Here is a 17,382-nt window from a genome sequence, read left to right on the forward strand (position 1 = left end):
TATTGACAAGAACGGTCTGGTCCTTCTGCTGGAGGGAGGAGACACAGGCCAGCCCATGTGGCCGGGAATCTGGCCCTACAATGACATCCAGGCTGCTGGGGATATGTCCTTGAAGCCAGGCCTCCGGGCCTTGTGGACAAAGTTGGCTTTCAGGCCTCTTGACTGACGTCTCCATGACATGTCTCATTCTCATTCTCAGTGCCTGAGGGGGAGTGAGGGACCTGGCAAGAGAGGAATCTTCCGGGTAATTACCTTGACAGCTGCCACGCCCTTTACATGCTTCACTGCAGGGCCCACAGGGGGCTTATGGTCTGGGGGGGACAGGCCACTACAGCAGCGCGTGCGAGTCCTGGGGCTGCCCTGGTGGCGTTCCTTCCAGGGAGGTGCACCCTTCCTCGTTCCTCTCCCTTGTTACCCTAAACCTGGCCTCGCCTTGTCACCATCGTCGTGGCCCTTGTCCCCCAAGCCCCTGGAGCACACACGGTGCTTAGGTGAGCCGTGGCTGACACCCGTCCAGAGACCTTGGAGCGCAAGAGCCAAGCCCCACGTGCCCTCTGCTGCTGCGGTGTGAACATTTCTGCTCCAGCCTTGCACCTGCTGTGCCCTCTGCCAGGAAGGAACACCCTTCCTTCCTGGCTTTGATGATCAGGTGTTGGCAGAGAGCTTGTAATGACCACAGGCAGGGCCACTTTGCCTCGGCGTTGCCTGTGCTGTGGTGTTCTGGTGTCTTCCCCCGCTTCCCTTCCACCCACATGATAGCACTCTTGCACCAAACATGGTTGACAGACAAGACTCTCTCCCTGCCTGTTCAGGAATCCTCTGTGTGTTCCTGCGATGGGGATCAAAGCCCCCGAGTCTTCAGAAAATGTCCACTGTGGGCCTGAGGGTGGGTCGCAGCGTTACAGACATATCGTGTACAGCATGTAGGGGTGCAGTCCGTGAATGTTAACATGGAGGGGTACAGTCTGTGAATGTTAACACTACTCCTGGGCCCTGGCACACACTCATCTGCTTTCTGTCTCTTTAGTTTTTGCCATTTCTGGAGACATAAATGGACTCACACAATGCACAGTGTCACGTGTTGGCACCTCTCACTTAGCTAGGATGCCTCTAGGTTCATCCAGGTTGTGGCCATCAGGCGTTTGTTCCTTTTTTTTTCCTGGGCACTATTCTCTTGTTTCTCTGTCTACCAAGTACTGGATCATTGGCTTGTTACTGCTTCCTAGATACTTAAAGTAATTCTGCTGTGTACATTTATGTATAACTTCTCATGTAGGTGTAGCTTTTCGTTTCTTTTGGCTAATTTCTAGGAGTGGAATTGCTGGGTCATGTGGTAACTCTGTGTTTAACCTTTTAAAAACCTGCCAGACTGTTTTTCACAGGGGCTATGCTGTGTCCACTCCCCCCAGCCACCAACGAGGGTTCTGGTCTGTGGGCGGTCTTTCCTGTTCTAGCCCTTCTGATAGGGTGCGCAGCCTGTGCTTCATGGATGGGTAGCCGCCCTGAGCAGCTTCTCACCTGCTCATTGGACAGCTGCATGTCTTCTTTTCATCTGTCTTGAACTCAATTCAAAGCAAAGGCTGCTTAGACGTTGTGTCTCCAAGGGCCTTGTCAGACCGGGCCCCCCTCGGGTGCTGTGCTTCTCGTTCTCTGGCGTCCCAGGTGGGTGTCAGGTCATCGTGTCCGCTGGTTCTGAGTCTGTTTTGGAGGGAGCCTGGGCCCTGGTCTCAGCAGCCCCGTGGCCTCTGCCTGCAGGGGCTGGTTGCCAGTCCTGGAGCAGGGCAAGGGGCTGGAGAGTGTCCCTTTCTGCCTGCCTGGCAGTGTGAGGGGTGTGTTTGCAAGTGTGGGGTGGCTTCTGGAGCGTCTGATCCCATGGGGGTAAGTGCTGGGACATAGAGGGACCCCTCTGCTCTGCTTCAAATGGCAGCGTCCTTCAAGATTTTTGGTAAGATGGGGCTCCTGGAGGTACATGTGCGGCCCGCATGGTCCAATGAGAGGCTGAGCACCTCTCGAGGTCCTGCCTGCCCCTTGGTTGCTTCTCCCCACGAGTGTGGAGCCACTGCACTGCTCGGAGCTGCTCCACCTCTCCAGGGCCCGCTGTGGTGCCTAATATTCTGGGTGGGGAGCTGACAGGAAGCCACTCAGGGAGGGTCTTTGGGGAGGGTCGGTGGGGGAGTATCCCTCATTCTAGGTGGGACTGGGAGGTCTGAGTGGTGGATTCAGTGATGGAGGTGGGGAGAGTCCAGTTTCCAGCTACCATGCAGGGGGGCTGGGGTGGGGGCGGTGGGGGGCAAGCTGGCACGGATGGGGTTGGGCCCTGTGGGTTTGGGGCCTGGTGGAGGGGGTCATGGTGACAATTCAGGATCACACTGTAGGGCAGTGTCTGCTACACAGTAGGTGGGTTGCTCTGGGCCCAAGCTAGGTGAGAAGACGAGGTACAGCCCTCCATCTGGATTCACGTTCTTTCTAAAATTCCACCAGAAGGCTGGTCTCTGAGTAGCTCAAGCTTAAAGTATTTATTGTGAATTTTTTACTGTATATTTTTTTATGACATTTGGGAATTCTGCCACCCCAAGTACAGTGACAAACTGCTCTGAAGCTGTGACGTCAGAGCTGGGTAGGCATTGGGCTCCATCCTGCCAGTGATTGGGGGCCAGAGTTACCTCCTCAGCCTGCGTCCTGGCTGGTGGTGCCCATCCACCCATTTCCATTCAGAAGGGGTGTCTGTGAGGCAAGCTGGCCAGGGCTGACGCTGGCTTTGAGGGGATGGGCAGGGGCTGCCCCCTGCCGGGGTCTCTGACCTGCGCGCTTGTGCTCTCAGCCCCAGCCCCCATGCCACCCAGGAAGCTCCTGCTGATCCTTCAAAACCGTGTTCTGGTGACCTTTCCTGTAGCTCTCAGATGTTTGTGTTTCCGCTCACCTTTCCTGAACGCACGGTCCTTTCCCCACTCCTTCGATATCTGGAAACAAGTCTCCGGATTTCCTTATAGCTTTACTGACATTTTCCTGTTTTTCTTTTTTTGTAGGATTCTGTTTCACTGAGACCATCAATTCGATTTCAAGGAAGCCAAGGGGTGAGTCATGTTTGTGCCACTCGTCCTTGGAATTGTGGGATTGGGGTAATCGGGGGTCTGTTATGGCTCCCCGGGCAGCAGTAGGGCACAGTGTTTGGCCCCATCCACTTCCCTGCCAGGCCAGTCCCCCTGTCAGGCCAATCTCTGCCTCTGGATGCTCCCAGGGTCCCTCCATTCCTTCCTGTAGCCGATTCGTACCTGGCTCCGAGGCCCCCAACCCCTGTTCTGACCCCGATCTCTGAGCTGATTCAATGCTGTGGCCCCAGAGCCCAAGTTCTGTCCTCCCTGGGGTGGGGCGGTTATCTCCCTTTGTGGACCCAGGACCGTGGGTGTTTGTCTGGGTTTTGGTAGTAGGTTGGGGCGATGGGGGTGAGGGGTTATAGAAACTCAACACCCCCTTTTTTTTCCTGAAATGTATTTCATTTTAAATGACCACGTTATATAAAAATCGGGGAACGGAAGAAAGGGCGAGTTGTTCACAATCCTTGCCCCACTTTCTTAGCACCTCCCCTGTATCCCCCAACCACCAAACACCCCTTGGAACACTTTAGTTTTTCTTTTAGTCTTTATTGCAAGTCTGATGTTTTTATCTGAACTCACCACATGTGTCTTAAGTCAGTTTCCACCTGACAGCTGGCTGGCTCCTTATAGAACCCAGGAGACCAGCGGGTTTCCCCCGCCAGAATGCTCCAGGGATGGAGCCTCTAGGAGATGCATGTGATGTGTGTGTCTCTACAGATACAAAGATTCCAACATGCACTTGTGGGGCAGCCAGGGGCTGACACCGCAGTCACACAGGGATTTCTTCCTCCTCAGGGAGACTCAGTTTCCCTCTTAAGGCCTTTAGCTGATTGGAGGAGGCTCACCCAGACCATCGAGGGTCTTCTCCTTTACTTAAAGTCAGCTAATTTGGGACGTCGTTTGTTTACACAACACCTCCTCAGACACCCAGATTAGCGCTTATGGTGTTACTAGGGCTGCAGCCTGGTCAGGGGACACACACTGACCATCGCACCAATACCAGTCAAGGTTGGCAAGATGCCCCAGAAGGCCCAGAGCCCCCACCCCCCGGGCCTTCATGCGCTCCATCGGAGTCTAGTGGTCACCCTTTTGCCACGTCCCCTTTATCTTCCCTGGGACATTTCCCCAGGGGTTGGAGGTCCATCTTGGGGCAGGGCTGGCCTGGACTTGCTGGCCGACTGATCCCATGACGCCCTCTGGTGGCCATGGTCACCCAGTGCCCTCAGCAGCTGTGGGAAGATGAGGTGGTGTGTGGAAAGGGCCGCTGTGGGCAGTGCTCCCCTCTCAGCAAGACCCCACACTACCACTCATAGATGTGCTGTGAGCTTTCCCTGGGCCGTGCCCCGTGTCCCCTGAATTCCTGTGGAAAGCCTTGGAGCCACATCCATTCCAGGTGTGGGGTCCTACCACCTTCGTTTTAGAATCATGTTTTGCCTGCTTTTTCTTCCTCGCGTTTCTTAGGCTTCATGGAGTTTCTAGAAGGCTCTGGCCTGGAGGCACCATGCTACAGTGCCAGACAGGCCAGACCGTAATTCTTCCCCAGGAGGCTTTTCCCTGTGTGAGCCCGTGTGAGGGCTAGACGGGCCGTTTGGCCAGCGGGGCAGTGTCTTCCCCGACTTGCTCCGTAGGGTCTGGCTCTGGGTCTGCCCCTGTGACACCTGGACCTCCTGCTCCTCCTCCTGGGCATTGATGGGATGTCCCCTCTCCCCCCTGCCAGGTCTGGAGGGCGTGGTCTGATCCCAGGCTGTATGTGCACAGTCACGCAGACCGACGGAGAGGAGACGTAGCACCTTAGCGCTCCCCTTGCTCTTCTCCTGGTCTCGCCACTGCATGCACACAGCTGGGCCCGAGTGTTCCTGAGAAGCTTTGCTCTGGGCACTGTGCCTGCAGGGTTAGACATGGAGCAGGCGGTGGGTGCAGGTGGAGGAGCAGGAGGCCAGCAGGGCCGGACAGAACAGGCTCAGGAGGGGGTGACAGGGACCCACTCCCCAGAGGCCCCTGAAGCTAACAGACTGAAGATTGAGACCCCATCGGTAGGCTCCTTATTTTGGAGACCTTGACCAGTTCTCCCTCTGTCCTTCAGTATTCCTGCCTACCACCAGATGGGGACCTTGTCCACATAGGGGCTTGTGTGCAAATGAACGAAGCCTTAGGAGAACCGTGTCGCCTGCAGTCCGGAACGAGCTCACTCGACTCTGGCTGCATGTCCCCCTCACACGTGAATGCAGTGCAGCTGGCATAAGGTCCCGGCGTCGTGCACTTCCTGGGTGGCTGTGGGATCCATCCTGGCCACCTCCCAGCCGGCCGTGGAGGTGTGCAGCTGGTCCCGGTGTTGGCTGGTTCCGTGAGCCCCTCTATGGCATTCGCCACATTCCCTGGAGAGCCTGGCCGTGCCTGAGTGCATCTGGCCTCCAGGACAGCATCTGCCAGAGCAAAACGCTCACCTGTCCATTTGCCAGGTACCCATTTGCGTCTGTGTTGTCTGTGCTCTCAGGAGCACTGAGCTGGCTGGCTGGCCCCTCTGCTGTCGGGGTGACTTCTGAGATGTTAATTCCTGACAGCTGGTGAAGCACCTCCATCTGGTCAGCCCTACCCCAAAACTCTTCAGCTGATGAAAAAGGAGAGGTAGGGTTTCATCCAGGGTATTCAGGGCCTCGGCCTTTCCCTGGGATGTGGGGGGAGCCCAAACTACAGTTTCTAGAACGAGGTCTGGCAGGACAGGTCAGGCCTTTGGCCATGACTAGGAACCAAGTCTTCAGGAGCACTTAGGGTGTGCTAAAGATTGAACCACAGCGTGCTTGTTGCTGTGTTGTTGGTTACAGGGACAATTTGGAAACATCTTTAAAAATCTTGGGATGGCCGGTTAGCTCAGTTGGTTAGAGCGCTTGGTTAGAGTGCGGTGCTCTTAACAACGAGGTTGCTGGTTTGATCCCCACATGGGCCACTGTGAGCTGCACCCTGGAGCTGATGGGTCCTAGAAAAACACACTTAAAATAAATAAAAGTTATAAAAAGAAATCTCTCATGGGGGTTCCCGAGGAAAGAGCCATCGTGCACCACGTTGGAGCAGCTAAGACCCCTGGAGCAGCGCGGTGGTGGGGGCGGTGCTGCACGTTGCTCTTTTGAGCTCACGGAGAGTGAAGAGAAGAAGAAGGTGCTCAGAAAGGGCCCTGGGTGTGGGGTTAGGGGAGTGAGGCCTCCTGCCAGGCCGGCAGAGAGGCTGCTGTGCTCCTGGAAGGTGTGTGCAGCAGCAGTAGTAACTCTCTCCCCAGAAAGCTTCCCTAGGAATTGCAAATGCTGAAGAACACTTGACAATCCCTGAAAACCCCGGTGGCTAGAGAAGACCTGGTTAGTGGTGTTTGGGTCCCATGTGCATCTGTTTCCTCCTTTTCCCTGAAGGGGACATCTGCATTGTCGTCCCCACTCCCAACAGGGTCGCCCCTACCCCTACCTGGAACTTGACTTATCTCCAGAGCCCCCACCTGCACTGCCTACATGGCCCTGCATACCTGGGGGAAGGCAGTGGCCAGCTTGGGATGGATTTCAAAGGGAGGCCGCGTGGAAGTCCTCTGGCTGGGACCCAATCGAAACACCGAGAAGCCAGCGCTCACTGCAGGCTTCAGGCCTCGGAGGCACTCAGGCCTTCTGGAAGGGGACTAGCTGAGCATGTTTATGGCTCTGGTCTGTCTGTCACACAGACATGTGGTCCCGTCCCCCATAACCTAGGGTCAGGTCTGCCATCAGCTGCACCCAGACCTGGTGCATTCGAGCCAGCTGAGTGCCATATGGTGGTCCCAGATGTGGGGGCAGCCGAGACTCGGTCCAGAGGGCACGTGCCTGGCTACTGCATTTCAGGCCACATCCTGCAACACATGCCAAGCTCTCCTCTGGTACAGAGACAGCTGTGCATTCCTGGGCCTTTCCTACCCAGCTGGTTGGTTTCCCTGGTGGTTCTCAGAGACTGGTAACCATTAACCAGCAGTAGAATAGCCCATTAACCAGAGGATTCCACAACAGTAGTGCTACAGAGTCATAGAGGGGCGGGGGCTTCAAGAACCTGCCATGCTGGGCTCCCAGCAAACCTCCCCGCCACCCCCAGCTGTCCTGAGGACACCAACCCCAAGTGCCACCTGCGTGTGTCTTCCTGGCACTAGCAGCAGCAGGCTCTCTTGAGCATTGGTTTCAAGGCCTGTCACCCACTGTCCTGTACAGACCAGCCTCTGGGCTCTGTGCTGGGCTCTCCCCACCCTGGGGATGAATTTTGGAAGTGGGCATATATGCCTCGGTGGAAAATGTCCACACAGGGTGAAAGGGTCACAGTGAAGAGTCCCCCACCCTGTCCCTGGGGAAGCGCGATACCTGCTCCCTGTGCAGGCTCAGGTAGGGCGTCTGCAGCGTGGTGGGTGGGCCTCTGTGCACATGGCCTGGTTCCACCATCAGCTCTCTGCCGGCTGCAGGGGCTTCCTGGAGCTGTCGCAGGTCGGCTTCCTGCACCCCCGTGTCCTCTGGCAGGCATCCCCTCATCTTGATCAGGCCTGCAATGGCTCTGACTGCACAGCTCAGGAGTTCTGTTCTGCAGCTGGAGCCGGGGTGCATCCTCTCCGCCTGTCTTCTCAGTCTGCCTCGTGGCTGCACGGGCTGGTGGGAGTAGGGGGCGCCCACGGCTGTGAGCACCTTGGGACTCAGGCAAGATCCCCCTCCCTTCCTCTTAGGGTTGACAGCCTAATGGGAACCGGTGCCCTCGGCAAGATGGAAAGATCCTCCCTGGGGAGGCCAGGTCCCTGCCAGGCCAGGCCAGGGTGAGGGAGAGGACAGGGTGGGTGAGGAGGAGCCACCATATCAGGTCCAGGTTCCCCAGAGACCCCTTTTCATTTTGCGGACTGTGGGGCCTGGGCTTCCTGCCATATTCTGGGCAGCTGCGCAGTGTGCCCCCAGCTTTGAGTATGTCTCCCTGTGGCGCTCAGAAGCCTTGTTCATGGCCCCAGGGCAGTGAATGGACGGACACTCAGGTGGAGGCTGTCCTCATGGCGGAGGTAAAGTGGGGCAGTCGCTTAGCGGGAGCAAGGGTCGGAGCCTGTCGGCTGCCCAGCATGCCCTGATGGCTGCTGTTGCCCATCTGGTGTCATTTCATCTTTGAGGGTGTTTCAGTCCAGATCTTCCGTGTTTGGTGGGTGCAGAAACTGAGTCACAGCCCAGATTCAGGTGGGGTCCCTGCCTCCGAGCTCTCTGCTCCTTGGACTGCAATGCCGCTGCCCTCCCCCTACCGTGGGAAGCGAGGATCCAGAGCATAGCTGGGGGCAGGTGACTGGCCACAGGTCCTGTCACTGCCCGCAAAGCAGAGGTGTGTTTTGAAGGAAAGTGTTAGCATGTGCTTGCTGTCCGGGTCTGGCGGCATGGACAGGCGGGGTCCAGCAGCTGCCCCGTCCTGGGGTCCCCTCCGTGCTGCAGAACCCCCGGTGACATCCCCCCTCTCCACGCAGCGCATCTCCATCCCCCAGCCCGACTTCCCCTCAGAGGCTCGGACCTTCTCCTTCTACCTCTCCAACATCGGCCGGGACAGCCCCCAGGGCAGTTTCGACTGCATCCAGCAGTACGTCTCCAGGTGAGGCCCAAGGAACAGCCCCACGTCTCCAGCCTGCACCCTGGGGCCCACCCCCAGCCTGGCACGCTGTGCAGGTGTCTGTCCACCACCTCCGGCCCCGTTCCCCCTTCTCTCAGAGGAGCCCCTCTGGCTCCTTTCAGTGGGTCCAGGGGACGGGTGCAGGTCCTGGTGTGTCGCCTCGGGACCCGGGGCCTGGGTCCCCTTGTGTCTTCTGGGTCAAGATGGCTCCAGTCAGTGCGGACCCCTGTTTGTCAGCAGGGGTAGGGGGCGCGGGCCCCAAGACCATGTCTCCCGTCTCCCAGGTGTTCATCTTGGCTCCTGGCACCTTGTCTTACAGCCATGGGGACATCCACCTGGACTGCCTGGGCAGCATCCAGGACAAAATCACGGTGTGCGCCACGGATGACTCCTACCAGAAGGCGCGGCAGAGCATGGCGCAGGCCGAGGAGGAGACGCGGAGCCGCGGGGCCATCGTCATCAAGCCTGGAGGCCGTTACCTGGGTGAGGATGGGGGCCTGGGGCTCCACCTGCAGGGGATTCCACCTGTGCAGGTAGCGTGCCGCTGGGCAACTAGTGGGGGAGCAGGAGGCATTCAGGGCCCATCTAGCAGGGAGCTGGAGTGATGTGTGACAGAGGTGTGATCCCTCACGTAGGACCATCCAGGACCATGTCGGGTCAGGAAGACGGTTCTGCCCTGGCAGTTAGTGGCGCTTCCATCTGCTGCCTCCGGACCCCCAGGTGGACTCGGCCTGAGAATTGGAGGCAATTGAATGTGTAACCCCTCTCTCAGGCCACATCCTCAGGGATCCCTACCCGTCAGGAACACAAACATGCCCCATGAGTGCAGGGTTGCTGTGTGTCCTCTGGCCACCACCCCTTGCCCTCACCTGCCTCACTGAGTCCTCGTCAAGGCCAGTGTGGCTGGGATGGTGCAGACTAGCAGATGCCCCCCACGATGGCTGGCGAGGGACCACCAGGTGGAGATCTGAAAGGAAATGCATTGATCCCTGCTTGCTCAGAAGGCTCCAGCAGCTCAGCATCTAGGCAGAAATAATTTTGGTGAAATTGAGACACGAACAGTGTTACCAATGGGGAGAAAAGTACAGTTTATTCAGAAAGCTCCATCATCCAGCTGCAGCCTTCCCACCTTCTGGACCCAGAGAGAATTGAAGAGTCGTCAGAATTCATCGCCAGGGAAAGGGGGGCATTAGGCCAGAGAGGCGTGAACCCGCTTAGTGCTAATGAGCGCCTCGAGGGCTTTGTGGGGTTTTTCTTTCTTAAGATGAGGGAAGATTTCAAATCCCCCTAAAGAAAGCCTGTGGTTTCCCTTGCTTAGCAGTGGGGTTGGCCCTGAATGAAGCCTCAGATATTGGTATAGGGCCCCAGGGGATGTGGCCACGGTGCCCAGGAAGCCTGGGCCCTGGGCCATGAGCCCCCTGCCCCTGGGGCCAGAATCCAAAAATGCTGCACCCACTTGCTCTCACCTTAAAGATGCAAACATGAACATCCATACACATCTTAATAAATTTCTGGGTTCTTTGGCCAAAAACTTGGTCAAAATTTGTCATATTGGACTGCTTTGGGTAGTGGTGGTTTTTGCAGTGGTTTGCTTTCTGCTGGCAACACTCATCTCCTGGCCTCTTAAAACTCCCCTGAGCACGGCTCACTGTGTCAGGCCTCTCCCCACCTGTGTCGGCCCATCAGCAGGGTCCTCTCGGGACCAAGTCAGGCCCTAAGGATTCGAAAAGCACTCCCTCCTTTGTTAATCTGACAAATCAGATTTGGTTGGGATAAGAGCAAAAAGAAGTCATTGTGGAGAGTTTTTGGCCCAAAGATTTGAGGTGTGCGCTGATCTCATTCAACCGTCCTCCACATCTCCTCAGTGGCATGGGCGCCATCCAGGCATTGCTGAGCTGACCTCCTAGTCTGTACAGAGAGGGTGGGGAGCTGCCCGCTGCCCCCAGGGCTTCAGGCAACATGCCACCACATCTGCCCGAGGAGTGAGCCCCTTGGGGCTTAAGCTGGGGAGTTGTTAGCATCCCGGGGTCTCCAGAGCAACTGCTCAAGCAGCCCTGACACCTTTATTCCTTCCTTTTTCATAAAAGAGAACAACAGATCCCTTGGGGCCAGCGTAGGGATGTGAAGTGCTGGCTCTTGGGGCATCTTCTCCTGGTGGTTCAGTGACTGCCCCCACTTTTAATATCAAATGGGTTCATAGACCACCCCCTTCTCCCTGTGGTGGTCCACGTTTTTGGTCCCCAGGACTTAGGTTGCCCCAGATGAAGTCAGTTGATGGCCCTAAACATGCTTCCACTTCCTGAGGCTACCACTTCTGAGCCTGCAGGCGCACAGTGAGCTGTGTGTGGTCAGCAGGTGGTGCTCTCGGCCACCCAGGGTCCCCACCGAGCAAGTCCAGTGGACATGCTGACTTGTCAGGGCGTGATGCTGTTGGCCATTGCTTTCCACGCTCGGGACCTCAATGTCGGCCCCAGGCAATGGGACACCATGGCCTCCCCCTCCAATCCTTAATACTCTGGTTCCTGTTGCAGTCAAGAAGGTTCAGTTTCGGAAACCAGCGCCAGGGGCAATGGAAGCCGTGCCCTCCCGGAAGCGCGCAACCCCCATCAACCCAGCAAGTGCCATCAAGAAGAGTGGTGTTAGCGGGGGTGGTGGAGTGTCTCAGAGGCCCTTCCGTGACCGGGTGCTGCACCTTCTGGCGCTGAGGCCCTACCGGAAGGCCGAGCTGCTGCTGCGGCTACAGAAGGACGGCCTGACGCAGGCGGACAAGGACACGCTGGACAGCCTCCTCCAGCAGGTGTGTGCTCGCCGGGCGGGGGCCCATGGGCAGGGAGTGTGACATTTCCTAGCTGCGGGCCGGGGTGTCAGTTCAGGACGAGGCCAGTGTCACACTCCTTGCCATCTGCTAATGCGTAGGCAGTGGGCACTGCACGGGGAATCCAAGACCTCGGTTGCATGAGTGTTTTAGAATTGAGTGAAACCTGGGGCACCCACATGTGTGAGTTAGCGAGAGCTCGGGCTTGGCAGTGAGGAGAACCGCCCTCCCTGCCTTCACCAGCTGCAGCTCCAGGCAGGGCCTTCGCTTCTGGACCCTCCCACTTCCATGTGTGACTGGGGAGTAACTGCAGCGCCTTTTGTGGTGCCGAGCGCTTAGCCGGCGGGAATGAGGTGCCGGCAGGTAGAGTCTGCTGTTAAGAAACAGCCGGGGCTTTGGAGCAAGAGTGGTAAGCCTAGAGCCACCTTCCTGAGGCCCTGCCCTGGCTCCCAGGGCTCCAGGAGACAGCAGGAAGTGAGCGGCTTGGGAAGTGAGAACCCCTGGGAAGTGAGTGGCTTGCTCTGGCTTCACACCAGCCAGGCTATGCGGATGCTGCTTTGCTGCGCTGCTCTGAGGACAGACCGGCCAGCACCCTCAGGAGGAGGTGTTGCTGACCCTCTTCTGATTCCCCTCTGACGGCTCACTTGCCCTTCCTGCTTCCTTCTGTCTCCAACACTCCCAGCACTGGGCCAGCAGCTCCTGTGGCACACCAGCATAGTAGCTGTACCTGAGCATGCATTTCTGTATTTGCCGAGTTCTTCAGCAGCCCTCTTGGTGCTCGTCTTCTCTGTCCTCGGTGCAGCTTGAGGCGTGTGAACCACGTAGCACGTTTGGTAGGAGGATGTCAGCACTTCTTCTCCGGCGGGGTCCCTCATTACCCTTATCCCACAGAGTTTGTGGCGAAGGGCAGGGGTGGGGAGAAGAGGCCTCTGAGACCTTCCCGTGCAGAAAAGATGGAGCTGCATTCCTTGCACCGTTGTAGATCTGGGCGGTGGCTCAGGCCTCTCATAGACGCTGGGGGCCCGTGGGCAGGTGCCACCCTACCCCTCACCCAGGGAGATATCTCCTGTGTCCTGGGGGCCTTGGTGCTAGCTGACACCTCACATCAGTAGGACTTTGGGGGCTCCCGTGTCTACTTACTAGGCATCTCTGTGCAGATGTGGCCTCCTGAGCCACTGTTCCCAGTTTATAGGTAGTGCTGGCAAGGACCAAGAAGCAGCGTTTCTCCCTGAGAGTTTAGGAGTTGGCTAGGGGCCTACTAAAAGATAGCCTTGTGGCCCAGAAGTTTTCTTTGGCCAAAGCGTCCAGAAAGCTCCAGAAGCAGGAACAACCTCCCCAGGGGCTCATTTCCTTGGAAAGTCACATCTGTCGGCCCTGTCCTTGAGACTTCAAGGCAAGCACGTGGAAGGCCCTTCCCCTTGGACTGGGTGCCCCCAGAGTCTTTTTCTGTAGCATGGGAGACTGAGGCAGGGCTGAGGGAAGCTTGATGGAGTTGTCAGATATGAGTCGGGACTAAAGACACAGGTGAGACCCACACGCCCCTGGATGTGCCTGCCGCCCGCACTGCTGGCTGGCTGGGCCCTCAGCCTCTGGCGTGGCATCCTTAGGAGTGCCCTCGCTCCTGCCCTCCCCTCGTGCCCTGTTTGTGCCCAGAATGAAGAGGAAACACATAGACCCTCCAATGCAGAATATGCCGACCGAGCACACAGTTACACCCAAGGTTTACCCTCAGAGCACCCTCAGACAGCAGAACGCCAGGCTCCATTTTCTGGAGAGACGGGTCTGGGGATGCTGATGTGGACCTGCCTAGAGTGCCTGCTCTGTTTCTAGCCCCCAAAATGCGCTCGTTGCTCCAGGCCTTTCTGGGACCAGAGAAGCACCGTGCTGGGCTCTGGCTTCTCTCTTCAGCTCTAGCAGCCTTCTGGGCGTGGCCCAGCCGGCATCTGTGGGCAGAGAGCGGCCTCCCTGTGCCACTCGGATTTCTCCTGAATGGCCCCGTCTGCCTCGTGCATCTGTGTTCACTACCCAGCTAGTTCTCTCCAGTGATTGTGAGGGGAAGCAGGGCCCTGTCAGCTTGCGGAGGGGGAAGGTCTCGGAATCCCTTGGTCATGTCCAGCCTCTGCATGTAACCAGGGCCTCAGAGAAAACCACAGGCCTGTCCTCATGGGTGGGAGTATCAGTGAGTGGGTGGCAGTTCTAGAGAGCGTTTGAACAAAACAGATCAAAAGCCATAAAAATGTTCAGAGCCTTTGACCCACTGATCCCCCTTCTGGGAAGCTGGCTGAAGGAAAACATTGCCAGTGTGGAAAATCCTGCACACGGTGACGTCTGTTTATGCTACAGAGAAACTGGAAACGTATCAGCGTTCAACAAAGGAGAAATATTTGAGTAAATCACAGTGTGGCCACTTGAAATATTACTCAACCCTTAAAAATGCTCACTGTGGGAAACTGTGACGTGGAGTCCTCTTAGAACCCAGCAATAGGAAAAAACAGCTACATACAGCTGCACGTGCATGTGCGGGAGACCAGGGTACTCAGCAAGACAGTTGCGGAAGTGCCGCTTCTGGGCACCCTTAAGGTGATGTGTTCAATCCATCTTTGCAAACTGTCTCGGAGACCACCTCAACCTCTGCTCAGCAGAGACCAACTCAACCGCCCTTTACCAATGGGCGCAGAGCTGGCTGGTGCAGGGGGCACCATCTGGCCTATGGAGGTGCCCCCACCCTCAGCCTACTCTGCTCCAGGAGCTGCAAATCCAAGAGTGGGTGTCCTTCGGGCTGCTGTAACAGAATCCATTGGGTCTGGGCAGCTCAAACAACACATTCGCACAGTTCTGGAGTCTGAAAATCCAAGATCAAGGTGTCAGCAGATTGGGTGGCTGATGAGGAGGGCGGGGCATGGGCACCGGAGTCTCGTCTCACCGTGTCCTCACATGGTAAAAGGGGCGAGGGAGCCCTTTGGAGCCTCTTTTCTAAGGAGACCAATGCCATTCATGAGGGCTCCACTCCCATGACCTAATCAGCTCCCAAAGGCCTCCCCTCCAAATGTCATCACCTGGGGGGTTAAGATGGAATTTGAGTTTTGGGGGGGACACACATTCAGTCTATAGCACAGGGGAGGCTCGTGATGGGTTCATAGATGGCAGTCCCCCTTGTTGAAGCCAGCCTGACCCCTAGCAACTGGCCCTGGCCCTGGTGCATGGGGCTGGGAGTGGGGTACTGTCTGTTTGCCTCCACGTCCCCTCCCTCGGGCTTCGCACAAGGTGACGCTCGCTCTGTGTTGCAGGTGGCTAACATGAGTGCCAAGGACGGCACGTGCACGCTGAAGGACTGCGTGTACAAGGAGGTGCAGAAGGACTGGCCCGGCTACTCGGAGGGGGACCAGCAGCTGCTGAAGCGCATGCTCGTCCGGTAAGGCTGCCTCCCCCCCGGGCCTGGGGCACAGCTTTCATCCCCGGGATGCTGGCGTGGTCTGGCTTGGTCCCAAAGGCCTCAGGGCCGAGGGCAGGGTGGAAAGGTCCATGGGGACTCCCTGACCGTCTTCCCCACTGCCCAGGTGGCCCATCTTGGCCTCCTGCCAGGAGAAAGGCCAGCTACCCTTGCGCGGGGTGGAGGGTGTGTGTCACTACTGTTTCCCCGAAAATAAGACCCAGCTGGACAATCAGCTCTAATGCGTCTTGTGGAGCAAAAATAAATATAAGACCTGGTCTTATATTATGTTAGACCTGGTCTTGTGTTAGATAAGACCCCATCTTATACATTATAGTAAAATAAGACCGGGTGTTATATTCATTTTTGCTCCAAAAGACGCATTAGAGCTGATTGTCCGGCTGGGTCTTATTTTCAGGGGAAACACAGTATTGCGAACACCAGAGAGCCGGACAGAGACCTCAGTCCACCCAGACTGTTCCCACTGACCCTCTCCCTTCTAAAGCTCCTGCCCAGAACTTGCATGTCCCCAAGGGTTTCAACTGCCAGAGCCTCCTTCTTAGAACCAGTCAAAAAAGGGAAGGAGTAAAATCAAAACCAAGCCCCCCACAGACCTGGCTAAGTAGTGTTAATGAAATGCATTCCCTCTAGAGTTAACTGGGCCCTGGGGTCAGGCGCAGCCTAGGGGGGCTCTGAAGGGATTGAGTAAGCTGCCTGGCCTAGGAACTGGCAGCCCATCACTAACTTGTCCTTAAGTGATTTCTCAGGGTCTTGGAGCTCTTTATGAGGGTTTTGTTTTGTTTTGTTTTGTTTTTTAAGTTCCGCTGTTTAAAGCAGTAATTGCATCTGGAAAGCAGAGCTGAGTTGGGGCCACTCTGAGTGAACCCCAAGTTCCTCCTCAGCCCTAAGGGACACTCATCCCTGAGCCGCCAGGCCTGAGGGCCCTGCTTTGGCTGTTCCAAGCCTCTGGGTGTTGGGGAGCTAAGAGGAGACCGTCTCTGCAGAAGACACACCCTACCCCATGCTCCCTCTCTGGGGGGTCTTCTGTTGCCCCAGCTAAACGTGTTGCGCTGGCACTGTCGCCTCCTGAAGGTGTTTTCAACCATCACACAATTTTTGGCAAAAGGTCCCGTGTTGAAATGGTTGATTACCCACCCCCCACCCAAGTCCTTTGAGGTGGCGAGGGGCACTCGTGGGGCACAGTGAGGGTGTTCGCGTCCTTCCTTCCTTTAGAGCCTCTCCCAGGTGTCCAAGTTCTCAGACCCCAGGGCTTTAGCCTCACTGAGCTCCCAGGAAGGGGCATGGCCAGGAGAGATGAGCCTGTGTGCGGGTTTGCACACGAGTGTGTGCATGTGTGTGTGTGGTGGGTAGGAAACAGTGCTCAGAGGCTCTCCACCTGGCCCTGTGTGCATCCACATGGACAGCCTGGCGGCTGATCTGGGACAGGCAGTGGCCCTCACAGTCTGAAAACTCTGCCCCTATCGTTCCCTCCCTCTGCCACTGCAGCACTGTTCCTGGACCCTTCCCCTCATCTCCCCTGCTGTCTTGTCTCTATTTCTTCCCTACTTTTGGGAGATTTCTTTGGCTTCTCCCATCCCATCTTTTTTTTGGCCATCATTTCTGGTTCCCAAGAGTCCTTTCAGTTGTATTTTTGTATCATGATGTTCTTATTCCATGGGAGTGCCAACATTTTAAATGTACTCTTTCTAAGGATACTTTTAAAAAATACTAGCTTTATTGAGATATGATTCACTTAACACAAGTCACCCTTTGAAAGTGTATAATTCAGTTGGATTTAGTATACTCACAGTGTTATGCCACCATCCCCTCTGTCTAATTCCAGAACATTTCCTTCACCCCAAAGGAGACCCCATTCTCCTTAGCAGTCACTTCCCACTGCCCTCCTTCAGCCCCTGGCAGCCACTACTCTGCTTTCAGTCTGGATTTGACCGTTCTGGACACTTCACATAAATGGAATCATACACCATGTAGCCCCTGGCTTCTTCGACTCGGCGTAATGTGTTCAGGTTCATCCAGATTGTAGCGTGTGTCAGTGCTTCCTTCCCTTTTCTAGCCAATAATATTCTATTGTGTGGCTGGACCACATTTTATTTATTCGATGAACTTCGGGGTTGTTTCTCCTTCTTGGCGATAGTGCCTGCTGCTGCTGTGAACATTCGTGTCCAAGGACTTGGGTGGATGTGGATTTTTTCCATTCTCTCAAACACATACCGAGGAGTGGAATTGCCGTGCCATATGGTAATTCTGTGTAACTTTGTAAAACCACCAAACTCTCCCTCAGTGATGGCACCATTTTCCATTCCCACCAGCAGTGCCCATAGGTTCCAGTTTCTCCACATCCTCGCCAACACTTATTTTTCGATTTTTAGAGTCTAGCCGTCCTGGTGGGTATGAAGTAGTAT

General features: G+C 56.3%; 1 protein-coding gene across 1 annotated transcript in view; it reads left to right on the forward strand.

The window, feature by feature from the left end:
* Positions 1-17,382, forward strand: part of ELL (elongation factor for RNA polymerase II) — a 59,412-nt gene that overhangs the window by 30,702 nt on the left and 11,328 nt on the right. The window contains exons 2-6 of the mRNA XM_019736788.3: positions 3,027-3,074; positions 8,575-8,696; positions 9,034-9,197; positions 11,246-11,511; positions 14,817-14,941. Of these exons, the coding sequence (XP_019592347.3) occupies positions 3,027-3,074; positions 8,575-8,696; positions 9,034-9,197; positions 11,246-11,511; positions 14,817-14,941 (725 nt within the window). The remainder of the gene's footprint in view (positions 1-3,026; positions 3,075-8,574; positions 8,697-9,033; positions 9,198-11,245; positions 11,512-14,816; positions 14,942-17,382) is intronic.

This window comes from Rhinolophus sinicus, chromosome 15 (genome assembly GCF_057876585.1).
Source record: "Rhinolophus sinicus isolate RSI-liver-muscle chromosome 15, RSI-T2T, whole genome shotgun sequence".
Taxonomy (NCBI): Eukaryota; Metazoa; Chordata; class Mammalia; order Chiroptera; family Rhinolophidae; genus Rhinolophus; species Rhinolophus sinicus.